The sequence below is a fragment of the Dunckerocampus dactyliophorus genome, chromosome 16 (genome assembly GCF_027744805.1).
Source record: "Dunckerocampus dactyliophorus isolate RoL2022-P2 chromosome 16, RoL_Ddac_1.1, whole genome shotgun sequence".
NCBI lineage: Eukaryota > Metazoa > Chordata > Actinopteri > Syngnathiformes > Syngnathidae > Dunckerocampus > Dunckerocampus dactyliophorus.
In genome coordinates, this window is record NC_072834.1 from 5812546 (window position 1) to 5826507 (window position 13962).

Consider the following 13962-nt stretch of genomic DNA (forward strand, 5'->3'; position numbering starts at 1 on the left):
GGCGGAGAGAGAAGGAGGAGGACTACGGATGTCACTGGACAGGACTGCGGGGAGAGCAGAGACTGGAGGGCTGAGTCTTCCTCCTCGGGTGGGCCGGTGGGAGGAGGTGGTGAACTGTGTTCGGGCAGCTTGAATCCACCGGGGTGGAGGTGGACGGGGGTGCTGGAGCTCGGCCCGGTTGTTGCTGCTGCTGCTGTTAATCTGAGACAACATGGAGCTGGAGAACATCGTGGCCAACACGGTGCTACTGAAAGCCCGGGAAGGTAACGATGGAGATGGCGGATTAACAGCTTCAGTGGGTGGTGTCCCGTGCAGGGGGACACATGTAACAATCGGCTTTGATGGTGATCACATTGTTTAGTAACGTTGGGACTAAATATCGAAAGATCCTGTATATTTTCACGACGTTCTCGGTGTGGACGTGCGAGACTCAATTTGAAAACTAAGCCATTAAAGTGTTCCGTCACCTGCACTTGTGTATACATCTTTTATAACACAATAGAAGGCATTTTCCTACTATTTTGAAGCGGTTTATTGATTCGGCGTGGAAATAGTGTCATTTTAGCTCTTAAATCCCACTAAAACCACCCTTACTCATTAGGTGTAACTGCAAAAGCTACGTTACTGTATGTGGTTATTAGTTTACTATATTATAACATGACATGCATTGGGATTTGTCCATAGCACGTTTTTGGAATGACTGTTGGTCGTAATGGTATATATTATATACATAAAAAAGTACTTAAAAATATTATTATTATCTAATACTATTGTAAAAACACATTTGGCCAAAATCTAGCCTTGCTGTTGTTTATAAAATATGTTTATTTAGATTATTGTAAAATAAATGTGTAAAATAGTTTATTTTTTTGGAATGACTGTATGGTTTTATGTGAAATGTAAGTGTAGCGACATAGCGAGTTTCCTCCGCTTGATGTTGCAGCATCGTCCTGTCGTTTGCGAAACAGGATGTTGAGGGTGAACAAATAGTACTTTGTGGGTAGACTAGCAATGTCTGATTAGTGTTATAATAATGGCCTTTTTATTTGATTTTATAGTGTATATTGTAACACGTAGGCCACCCAAGTGTTTATGTGAAACATCTTCCCAGCTGATGCGCCCTTGAGCATTCTCTTTCTGTGACTCAGGAGGAAAATAAATGTTTACAATCCTACATAACTCAAGTAGTAAAAAGACAATTCTCCTGCTCATGCAAGTTGAGTTGCTGTCAGTGTGCTGTGCATTAACTCATCAGTGTAAACGGCAGGGAGACAACGTTACTCAATGCAAGAGGCTTCCTGTTAGCTGTTCGAGTGAGCTAAATCCAACATCAGAGCGAACAATTTTATTATCGGCTGCTGCCACAAAGGCTATGTTCACACTGCAGGGCATGATGCCCAGTTCGGATTTTTTTGTTTAAATCCGATTTCGCGGTTTTCTCCCTTAGCCAGTCAGGACTGTTGTGGCTCTATATTTAGCCGGCTAACAAGGTGGAGGGATGATATCTTTACACCAGCGGCACACGTCTTCAACTCTCACATGAGTATACAACCCCCTCTACTGGTAGCAGTAGTAAATACAATAACAGACACACACAACAGAGCATCGATAGATCGTGATGGAACACTGTATAGCCAAGCTAATATACAACATCAGAAAAAAAAACAAAGGGCAAAATCATATATCTGAAGTATCAAAAGTATCAGAAAGTGCTGCTATATGAAGAACAGTGCATTCTAGAGCAAAAGCTTTTTCTAAAAGTAACCTGAAAAGAATTACGTGTGCCTCACTGGAGTAGAGATCCCGCAAAATTGGTCCATCAGAGCTGTAACTTTAATACAGCTTGCAACTGTGTGCGCTTTCATATAGTGCCAGGGCGTCCCACAATCAGTTGATTTGCCAGTGTCCTGTCTGTGTGAAGTATAAAATACTTGCAGGGCAATTGCGTTCAACACAACACGGAGGGGGAAGTGAGTGTCAGCGTGTTCAATTTTACACTCTGGTTCCAACATTGCGGAGCATCCTTACCCACAGGTGGTGTTCCACCTCTTTCTGTTATGGCTCTGATTCTACATCTGAAGGTTGACAATTGATGGATTGAATTTTTCTGCCCCATTCCGTGTCAGTGCTGTTTAGAGTAGATACCTGCTATTGGCCTCCAAGACTCCCCCCATAAATGGCGAAAGACTGCAAATAACGGATGCACCCGTAAAATACCCTAAAAATGCCTATTTTCGACACTACAAACTAAAGATGTCCCGGTCAGCATTTTTGGCCTCTCAGATCCGATCCGATGTTGACAATATTATTATGGATTATGGAACTGAAAATGTTTTTAGCAAGTAACTGAAGTAAATACAACAACACGTTTTTATAAAGCTTACTTCATTACATTTAGAATTTGCTAGTATTGTTGTAAATCCCATGAAATAAAACTCTTACAGAGTATTAAAGGTCATCTTCACTTTAATATTTTAGGAAAATAGTTAAATCACATATGGACCTGGTGCAGTCTTGTAAAATGTAATTTCGGTAACGACATGGGGCAAACATCAGAGCTCCTTATATCCGAGGTGAAACCTTTGGGGTACAATTGCTGTCAGGAAGTGTCAGCAATGTAGTGTCATGATGGCGGAACATAGCATGGATCCATACATTCGAAAAGACAGCAAAACCCCACAAAGGTATCACCATGTGCAAATTGTCATGTTGCAGACGTTGCAAGTGGCTGTGGGACTGTTTTCATTTACAATGCAGAAGTACTTCCACATGGCTGACTTGGCTTTGTTTACTTTCCGGCCTGCTGCAAAAACAAACCACTTTATGGCAGCTGCCATAAAGATCCGATCAATAAAAAAAAGGCAAAAATTGTCCCGATCAACTAAGAATATCCCTCTCACAGTTATTAAACAAGCAAGAAGCAATTACAGGCAGACAATTTGCAGTATTTGTTTACAGTGTTGCTGTTTACTAACAAAACTTACACATCACGTCTTGTCAAAGCCTCTTCCTGCTGGAAAATGGGAGTGAATTAAGTTCCTTGACAGCTCCCTCTGCTAGATTCATCGCTGCAGCACTCTTCTTCTTCAAATTACTTTCTTAATTTCTTTCTCATTGAAAGCAGAGAAAAGAAGTCCATGAATATATGGGAACTGCAAATAGGTGGGGATCTAGCGTATACAGAACAGCGACACTTTACAGGCAATGGGGAAAGTGGCTAACTTTGGACACAGTATATTATATTATACAGCATTTATTTGTGGACAAATGCTAAAAACCTATAATATTAGTTAATATTATTATAAAAATGTACAAATAAAGACCTCCACTCTAAAAGATGCCTGACACTCTCTGCACTTGGCTAAATAAACTATATGAGGAAATGCAGTATATATTCAGTTCGGACAGTCTTTAGATAATAAAAACAGAGGCTTGTGTTGTCCGTGCCTAATCTTTGTCTTGTTTTGCCTTGAGGTTGATGGCAGTCCACCATCATGTTGTAAATCACTATCAGTTAATTTGCTTGCTCTTAACATTGAGAGTGGTAGTAATTCTTGTTGATGGGTGGAGTCACGGTCACTACTTTCACATCAGACAGCAAAACCATAGAGCAACAATTTGTAAACAAAACAAACACACATGCTACGCGTGTCGCCCGAGTCAACCTTCTTTCATGACTTAAAGCTGAAAAGCTCATCTGGTGGCCTTCAGGGATTTTTACTGTATTTATTCCCACGCTTTGCATCTTCATCTACACTGCCCGAGTCACTTCTACCAGTTATCGATTGTAATCCGATGGCAGACTTCCTCATTTGGTGGCAAACAAAACAATCTTCTTTGCATTGAGAGTGCAGTTCTTCCCCAAAGGCCCACCCCCACCACCACGCCACGCTACCCCTCCCCTCCCCTCAGGCACAGCAGAAATAGTAACAGCAAAAACATAAAGAGCGCCGTTGGCTTTCTGCTGTACTCTTAACATTGTTAGACTGCTGCGTCGCCGTGTTTGACTTCTCCTTTGTGCCTTTCAAGGTCCAGATCCACCTTATTGTTAATTTTATGGCCTAAAAAGCTCAGCAAACATAATATTTCCTCCTGGTCTGATGATTTGACTTCTTCCTTATTAGGGGTTTAACGGTATATGTATTGTTAATCCGATTTTTGGTACGGAACATTCAGTAGAATACAGAGGCAAACTCGGTACACCTTCAAGCTGGAACTACTGTACTAATGCTGCACTTTAGGCAATAATGAACTTGAAAACCATGACACCCTTATTATTTATACACCTGCCGGAAGAAATTGATTGCTTATTTAGGGAATATTAACATTCCACAACGCCTCTGCTGGTTGCAGCCAAGTATTCATAGTGCTAAATGTATGTTTCTGTATATTTGGCACTGATAGTCAATAATAACTCCATGTTTTAACCTCTTGGCTCCTTTTTAATTACTTTTGTTGATGCTTTGTATCATTTTATCCACTTAGCACGGTGCACACATACAGTGCTGGTCAAAAGTTTAGACACACGTCATCATGCTGTTGAATATGGAAATGTGTTAAAACGTTTGACTTCAGCCATCAGCTTATATGACGTTACATTAGAAAAACAATACAATGCGCTGGCGCACATGAACATGATGTTGTATTACTCGATTGTGATCAATGTTTTGTTGTTCTTTACAGGGGGCTGTGGAAACAGGAAAGGCAAGAGTAAGAAATGGAAGCAGATGCTGCATTTCCCCCACATTAGTTTGTGCGAAGAGCTGCGACAATCCACTGGTAAGCTAGCACCATTTTTACAGTACAATCGAATTTTCAAGAGTAAATGTCCTTGTTACAGCAGCAGCATATGCAGCATTTGGTTGACAAATATATTAAATATTCGAATAAACAATAAACCGAATGCATGCACTATTTGCATTATGTGAAAAATAGTGTGTACCATTTTTTCAAATCGTAAATACTCGGGGCGTCACGAGATCTCGTGGGATTAAAGCGTGACGAGATTTCTCATTCAGAAAAAAAACTGTCTCGCGGTAATAAATAAAGTAATTAACCACACAATAAATGAAAATTAACTCAATCATTTTTCCGGCTTCCACATATTGCCGTGTGCATGCATGTGTCTTTTCCTCATCTAGCGCCTTCAAACAGGCAGGAAGAGTTCACTCTGTGCATTGGTTCAGCACCTAGGAGCTTCATAGAACAACGGCGTTCCACAGAACAAGGGCAACACAGAGTGAACCCTCTCGTCAGTCATACAGTCGCTTTGTCTCTGTGTGGGAGGCGGGGCTGCTAGCATACATACACAGTGCAGCAAGGGAGCCTCGTAAGCAGCAATGCAAGGTAACGTAGTAGAAATGAGGGGAAAAAAAGATGACTGCAAAGGAAAAAGCCCCCGTGTGGGAATATTCCGGCTTCAAACCGAACGAGCAAGGTGAGCCCATTGACACAGATGAGCCAGTGTACTCAGTTTGTTTGAAAGTGGTGGCAACAAAAAAGGCAACAAAACAAACTTTCCCACCTCAAACATATTCACCCGACCCACTTTTCCCATCTGGAAAAAAAACTACACGCTCACGGACAGTGTAGTTTGCTACATCGCAGAAGAAATGCTGCTCTTTAATACAGTTCAAGTCAGCATTCCAAGACGTCCAGATGTTTGACAGACAGTACAACTTACCTGTGAGAAAATACATGCCACAAACACCGATTCCACAACTATAGAGAGTGACAGATGACATATTAAAGGAAATAATAAATTCATTAATCACACAGTAAATGAAAATTAACTCGATCATTTTTCCCGCTTCAATATATTGCCATGTGCATGCGTGTCTGTTTTTCTCATCTTCCGCCTCCAAAGAGGCAGGAAGGGAGTTCACTCTGTGCATTGGTTACAGCACGTTCCATAGAACAACAGCATGAACAGAGTGAGTCCTTTTTGGGGAGGCAGGGCCGGTAGTAGAAAGCAAATTAGTAGATTGCAATATTTTGTCTTATTGTCTTATTCAATATTTATTAGGTTAGTTTGGTTAGTTTTTGTTTATTTCTTTGAAATTTGTTATTATTCAGGGTCTTTGGAATTATTTACAGTATTATGGAGAAGTTCTACGTTTGTGTAGTTTTTGCTCTTTCTCTAATGAAACAACTGAATGTAAACACTTTCCATCCTGCCCTATTATCTTCTCTGGGGTTATATTGTAACCTAATTAGTGTCTCACAGTAAAGCCGTCCATCCCGTGGCTTCATTCAGTCTGTTACTGCCCTGCACGCTGTGTCACTTCCAGTCTTATCAGTGGAAGTCATCAGCTCACTCTCAGCGCTGCAGTGTCTTTAATGGACGGTGTCCAAACAATGTGGCCTCTGTGTTTACTGTGTGTTTGAGCGTGTACACTACCACCACGCTGCGCTAGACTCTTAAACACAAGGGTAACCGTTTGATGGTATAGCAGCATGCACAGGTCAGAGTTTCTCCCCATTTTCACCATTTCTATTAACTTAAAACAATTTTTTAAAGGTCCCACAATTGTAAGTGTATTGGTCAAAATCTAGCAATGATGGTAGAATGGAGTAAAAGTGCTTTTAGTAAGCCCTACTGGGAGCATACAGGTTTGTGTGTCTGTTGCTTTAATGCTAATGAGCTTTGCTTGTACACGCCTGCCTCAGACAGCGTGCGTAAGGAGTGGGACGGGAGGACATAAACACGAGTAATCCTGGCGTAGCCACGTGAGCTATGCAACATCATGCTAACTTTGCCTATTCGCTGGAAAAAATCCTGATCAATCAGCTCCCACGTTTGTAGCTGCATGACTAATAGTGACAGAAGTGAATTATTTTTATGGGTTTTTTTTCCCCTCTGTGGGCGTATACACAGGATGGGCTCATCTAGCTTGGTGAGGGTCATGTCCAGGGGGAAGGAGGTTTTTCTTTCATGGTACCAAGGAAAGCCGGAACTTCAAAAGCGACCGTTCGAGCGCCTCTTCTCTCAAAAGCGGAGCAAAAAACGGACACGTTTGATTCTAGGGACACACGTTACTGTTACAACATCATTAAAGTCACTTTTGCAAAATAGGGGCTCATTAAAACATTCCGCTTTGCCATCTTGACTATGAGCACACTGTAGCGCTTGAAACGTCACAGTCAGTCAGTCAGCTTCCTCCCTCTGCAACTAACCAGAGTTTCCTACGCTTATGGGCCCCGAGGCTCGTGCTCTCGTGTTCGGGATGTTGTTGATGAGTTGAATCGTTAACTCTACTTGACGTCACAGCAACAAGGAGTCGAGGCTGCATAATTGACTTCTTGTTGATCCCTTAAATGGAGTTTGCACGAGTGGTGTGAAAGGGCATCAATGCCAATGAGAGTCTTCCGTCTGTCGGCTTCAACCTGACTTTGAGCTGCTTCTCTCTTGTCGTCGTCAGTGCAAATCAGCTTTAGATTTGAATGAGTCAAATGGCTGGTTCACGCTAAACAACACACACCGACGCAGGAAGGAAGTTGTCGTCGTCAAAACGACACCTGATGCAAAAGTAGACTCGGAGAACAATGAAAGGATGCAAAGCAGGAGGATTTGAAATGTACTACTAAGGGGAGCTTTATGCGCTTTGCGTGTGGCTGTTATTACGACACGGAGGAGTGTCTTGAGAAAGACACACAGGAAACAGTCAACTTCCTTGCTTGTCAGCTTCTCTTTTTTTCATGTTTTTTCCCCTCACCTCACCTATGTTTCAAACGTACCGTGTGACATTAGACGTTGGTTGCACAAAAAGGTGTGGATTTAACTCTCCACAAATGTAATCCTTGGCATCATATTGACACCCCCCACCTCTTTCTGTGTGGTGATGCACAGAAGGATACCAACAGATACCAACAGGAATTCACAGAGATCCTGTCAGAGTAGAGTTGACTCTGTTGTATGGACTGTGACTGACTTCTACTCTTGAACCGCTGCACACAAAAGGGCGAAAATGTGTTAAAACATGCGCTCCTGTGCTATTATTTTTATGACAAAAATACACCACGTGGAGGCGCTGTTATTAAACGCCATATATTTGAATTTAGCTCACTGCGCTCACACTGCAACTTCAGAGTGTTTGACCAAATGGCCACGGGATTTGCTACACCATTTTACGGTACTGATAAGCACATGACTATCAAATTTGAACAAGATCAGTTGGAAATCATGGCCGCCATCAAGCAACACAGGTAGGACTGAGCAACTAATTGCCCATAAGTCATCGACTATTTGTCTAATGATTATAAAACTTTGAGTATTTGTCTTCCAAACCATATTTAGCACAACACATGATGGACAGTGTTTCTCATATCCCCTCACTCATACTGTACATGTTGATCATTCTCCAAAAGCAGCATGTATGTCTGCCACGCCTGGGATGACAGTCTTCGCTTCTTGTCCTCCACCAGAGAAAGACTACAGCAGCCTTTGCGAGCGCCAACCCATCGGACGCTTACTCTTCCGGCAGTTTTGTGAGACTCGACCCGAGCTGAGGCGCTGCGTCAAGTTTCTGGACGCCGCGGTAAGATGGAAGAAAGTGTTTTGCTACTTTCCAAACTCGCTCTTTGTGAGCGTTTGGCCTTTAAAAAACAAAGATTCAAGCGTAAGTCTACTGGAGAAGTGGATTAGTTGTTGGGAAGCCATTACACGACATCGTTTAATAGGCTTCAAAAGGGCAACAGTATTCTCTTTTTTTCCTGTTTTGCATCAATGCAGGATTAGGTCACTTAAAAAAAAATAAAATTATCAGGAACACTGCTGAAAAATGATGCAATCCAGTTCAACACCACTGCAAACAAAGACAATAATAAACATACTCATATATTAGAAGTATGTATTGACTCTCTTTATAATGCGCAGGTGTATCTACTGATGTGGCAAACACCATTATAATGCTGATTTCACATACGACGCAAAATAGGAACTGAATGGGAATATGGACCACAATCAGTATATTGATCCATGAACTTCATATCCACCATACGATGAGCGGCGGCAGTGGCCATCCGTCAGCGAGGCTCCAGTCTGACTGGCCAGCTGTAAGGCTCTCAGCTTGCATTAAGAACTTCTCGACCCTGCGACCGCTTCCTGTCTCTCTCAGGAGGCCCCTCTGAGAAAGCGAGAGAGAGCAAGACGGAGAATTGAACCGTCTCCGTTGTCACTTAGCATTCGTTTACAGGCTCTAGCTGCGAGAGGAAGCACTTTGGAGGTTTCCAGGCAGACTCAGTTTTACGGCCGCTGTGAGTGTACTGGAGGGGACGGCGGATGCGAGGACGAGTGGATGCAATTGGTTCATAAATCAAACAAGAGCCTGGCTCGTTTTCTTTATTTGATGGCATCCTTTTTCATACTGCCACCTGCTGGCCACAGACTTGAACCAGTAGAGTAGAGCTTTCAAGATCCCAAATCCACTTTACTCCTTTTATACTGACTGAGTCTGTCTCTCTTGAAAACTGCTTAAATGAATAGATTTTAGGGGTCTCAGATGTGACCTCTCAAGACCAAACCTATGCCCAACACATACAGGAGGTCAGTCATTTTGGTTTGCCATTTTCAGGTGATTTTGTCCACTTCCAGGTTGTGATGGGTATCAATACTCGGTACCATAATGGCACCGGTGCCGATGTAAATGGTCGTAACCAGACCGAAAGATAGATAAGATCAACGTTGTTCATCCCACATTGGGGAAATTCCATGGCTGCTGTATAAAACATTTACATATAAACAGAATAAAGAAGAAACATGACTAAAGCAAAAATGGAATGAAATAAAGAGGAGTAGGCAAGTAGCCAGAACTCCTAATCAGTTTATTTAGTCTTTTCCTGTCACACGGTGGCATATAGCACTGCAGAAGCCACCAGTGTCATAAATGGCCCATAGCAGGGACCTGCACACACCTCAGTCTACTCAATGGATGGAAATTACTTTGGCCTTTTTGTTCAGGGCATTTGTGTTGTGTGTCCAAGTCTGGTTTGTTGTTGAGATGAACACTCAGGTAGTTAAAAGAGTCTACTATCTCCCTGGATCTTTACCGGTGTGGGTGGTGGACCAACTCCAGCCGGTCTCAAGGCCACGGTGTTGCGTGTGAACAGGAAGGGTGAGCTCACTGGGGAACCCCGGCACTGCAAGCTACCACATCCAAAGTACAGTTGCACAACCTCACGTGCTGTGGCCTGTTCCCCTGCAGCAGTGCCGTCTGGATGGCGTTGAACGCGATGGAGAAGTCAAAGAACATGACTCTCACCGCACTCCCAGTGGTCTCTAGATCGGACAGGGCCCCTATGCAGCAGGTGCATGATGGCGTCATACACCCCGATGCCCAGACGATAAGCGAACTGCAACGGGTCCATAACGGACGACGCCTAGGGGCAGATGTGCCTGAGGATAATCCTCTCCATGTTCTTCATGAGGTCGAAGGTCAAGGCAACGGGTCTGTAGTGGTTCAGCTCCTTAGGGTGAGCTATTTTGGGGCCACACAGGAGATCTGCCACAGGAAGGGGACCTTTTCCAGACGGAGGATGAGCCTCAAAGCTGGTTGCCACTCGACTCCCACCACCCACAAGGACCATGCAGACATGTCCACGGTGTACTGTGGTGAAGTTAGTTTCAGTTGGACGTTGAATATTCGGCTCCAGCGGTAGTTCCCCCTCACTGTGCCCGGACTGCTGTGTCATGGTGCCGGGGGCTCGCATGGGAAGTGCCGCTGTACAGTGGTGGAGCTAACTGGTGGCCATGGCCACCCTTGGTCACTCTCCGCCCACCCCACTGGCCATCTAGACATTTCAGGTATCACCTGAAAGTACTGCCACCCTTATGTGAGTAATGGTCTGACCTTGGCCACCCCAATTAAAAATTTCTGGCCTTGCCAATGCTGTTGTAACCGCTGGTTGTTTATACTAGGGACTGTCAATAAATTACTATAGCGTTGAAGAGAGTTTGTTTAAAAAAAAAAAAGAAAAAAAGTCATATACTTGTATTCTAAATCACACCACAAATTGATCTACAACCATGTCAAATGATTAGTCCTACCCTAAAAGTATTTTTACACTCCCATTTTTTCCAATTTTATCTTTTATTGGATCATTAATTGGATTTTCAAGCAGTCTCGTCTTTAATTTCACGTTGTGTGTCCTTCTGCAGGCCGAGTACGAGGTGACGCCAGATGAGAAGAGGAAGCAGTGTGGGGAAGAACTAATTGACGTATTCTTCAATCCAAAGGTTGCTGCTTCTCTCCAAATTCATTCTCCTCTATTGCTACTCCCCCCCTCACCCCCCCATTTGACCACAATGCAAGCAGACTGTAACATTAAAATACTTAAATCTACACATTTATACCAATCTGCACCACAAGTACGTATAACGGGTTGTTCCTTCACAAACACTATCTAAAATTACATTCAACTAATTAACAGGAACGCTTGTTACAGTGTGTTTTATGTTTCTGTCTCCTCATGTGAACATCCAAGTAGAATGGTTTGCTGTTACAATTGAGCGACTTTGTTTTTACATCAGAGCGAGGACCACTTGCCGGAGGTGGAGGAGACCATGAGGGCTCAGTGCGCCGAGCGGCTGCAGCAAGAAGCATGCAAAGAGCTCTTCAAGGACTGTACCAAGTAAGTCCGCAATTCCAAGGGGTCCTAAGGACGCCTGTAGGCCCATTATTATATTCCAGGCACCTGAATGACGTATATTTTTTTATGTGTTTTCTTGTAGATTGATCCACGACTTCCTGAGTGTGGCGCCCTTTGCGGACTACCTCGACAGCATGTACTACAATAGGTTCCTCCAGTGGAAATGGCTGGAGAGGTGATTTTTTTTGTGTGTGTCTTCCTATAGAGCCCCTTTTACACAGTGTTTCCAGAAATTACCACATTAGTCAGAGAAAACACTAGTCTGCATTTACCTGCCTTCACTTGTTATAAGCCTCGTTCACATTGTCTGTCAAAGCCGGTATTTATTTACCTTCCTTCTGTATAAACAAAGACGGCCCGGCAATTTTTTCCACCTTTGGAGGTAGTTTCAGAGTGATAACAGTTGTGGAACCGACAGTGAATTTCCCAGGCATTAATTGTCGCTGTTTGTCAGGTATTTATTAGGTCATTTCACGCATCAGATTAAGTGAATGCAGGATGTCTCATTGCTGTGTGAAAGCACACACAGTTCCAGCAATATCCCGCTTTGCGGGATTCTGTATAAAAGGCACAGGCGGGCACATGTCAGATGTGTCAAGCTGCATTCAAAGGCAGAAAATTGCCGGGCAGACTTTGTACCTCCAATTCGCTGTTTTGTGTAAAAGAGAAAAATGCCGGCATTTACAAGCAGCACACACATGCTTAAAACAAGCCGTCATTAATCCATGACAACATTGCAAATTGCCAAATCCATGCATTGCTTGACACGATATCATATTTCAAATCTTGAGCAGTAAGGTGCGGTCATAACCTGAAGATGAGTTGCGTAACACTGGAGATTCAGAAACTGAGACGTGTTTAGTTGGCAGGAATTATGAGGCAGAAGGCATTTAACCAGGCCTGTAGGGACATGTCGTTTATATTTGACCTTGCAAGCTATGCCAATGTAGTGCACAAAGAAATTCATGTGTTGTTCTCTTCTGGAGTTAAAACGAATGCAAAATAAACTGCAACAAAATAATGGATACTCTATGAAAATGTTCTGTGGAAAATGTTGAGATATTTTTGCTGGCTGTTTACAGAAAACCTGTCTATTTAGAATGGGAAGTATGATATACAGTATGGTTATGTCTCTCTGAGCTGCAGGCTACGTGATGAAAGGCTTCTGACTCTGCTCTCTTGCTATGTGTCCACCAGGCAACCAGTAACAAAGAATACATTCAGACAGTACAGAGTTTTAGGGAAAGGGGGATTTGGAGAGGTGAGTAATTACAACTGCATGCAAAGTCTCAACATTTCTGTATAAATGATTGTGTTCCCCTTCATTCCAGTATTGAGACTTTTATTTTGTTTTTTGCATAGAGCTGCAGGACACATCAACATTAAATGAACCTTTGATAAGAACGAAAATGGCTTTTTGTGAAACTTTTTAAAATATGTAGTATGTGCTTTATTTACTTATGAATAAAATAAGTGGTATCAGGTGCTCTGCGACTGGCTGGCGGCCAGTCCAGGGTGTGCCCGGCCTCTCGCCCAAAAGTAAGCTGGGGTAGGCTCCAGCGTACCCCCGTGACCCTTGTGAGAACAAGCGGCGTAGAAAATGAATAAATGAATGAATAAAACACGTATAAATGTAAATATGGTTATTAAAACATTCAATTATACTCAGAATGTAAGATTATGATTTTTATGTATTGAAATTAATAATTTTACTAATAATTAAGGCATACTTTAAATGTAAACTAACTGATAACATTAGTATTATTCTTGAGAGTGAGAACGTGCCATTTAAGTAATTTAGTTTAAAAAAAGTTATAAAATAAAAATACAAATATTTCATTACTTTAGTAAATTATTTTTATTTTACTTTATTATATTACCATTGTATGTTTTATTTGTATTTAATTCATTAAATCATTTGCAATATCTTAAGCGTTGTATGAAGTATTTCTGTATTTGGTTGCTTTATCAAACAAAACTCACATTTATTCACAATATAAATAAAACATTAACAACAGTATAAGTTTAGTAATCTTTTATATCAGATAAAACTATGGTGGGTTTTTTTGCATGTTTGGCCTCAGACAAAGAGTATTTATTTTCCTCAATCACGATGTTAAACTTCTGAATGAGTTCTCTGTTTGCGGTTCATTTGATGTCCAGGCACAGTGCTATGAGAAAATGAGATAAGACACATTATTGTTTCCCTCCATGTCCTATACATGTGTACTGCATTATTAGCTCGCAGTCGGCTATTAATTAACCAGCCGCAGCCTCTACCGTATGTGCCATTTATTGTGGATGTAAATGTGTGTA

General features: G+C 42.2%; 1 protein-coding gene across 1 annotated transcript in view; it reads left to right on the forward strand.

The window, feature by feature from the left end:
• The window catches only part of grk6 (G protein-coupled receptor kinase 6), a 24056-nt gene continuing 10094 nt past the window's right edge, over positions 1 to 13962 (forward strand). The window contains exons 1-7 of the mRNA XM_054755523.1: positions 1 to 263; positions 4684 to 4779; positions 8425 to 8537; positions 11156 to 11233; positions 11528 to 11628; positions 11729 to 11821; positions 12844 to 12907. Coding sequence (XP_054611498.1) covers positions 212 to 263; positions 4684 to 4779; positions 8425 to 8537; positions 11156 to 11233; positions 11528 to 11628; positions 11729 to 11821; positions 12844 to 12907 — 597 coding nt within the window. The 5' untranslated portion in view covers positions 1 to 211. The remainder of the gene's footprint in view (positions 264 to 4683; positions 4780 to 8424; positions 8538 to 11155; positions 11234 to 11527; positions 11629 to 11728; positions 11822 to 12843; positions 12908 to 13962) is intronic.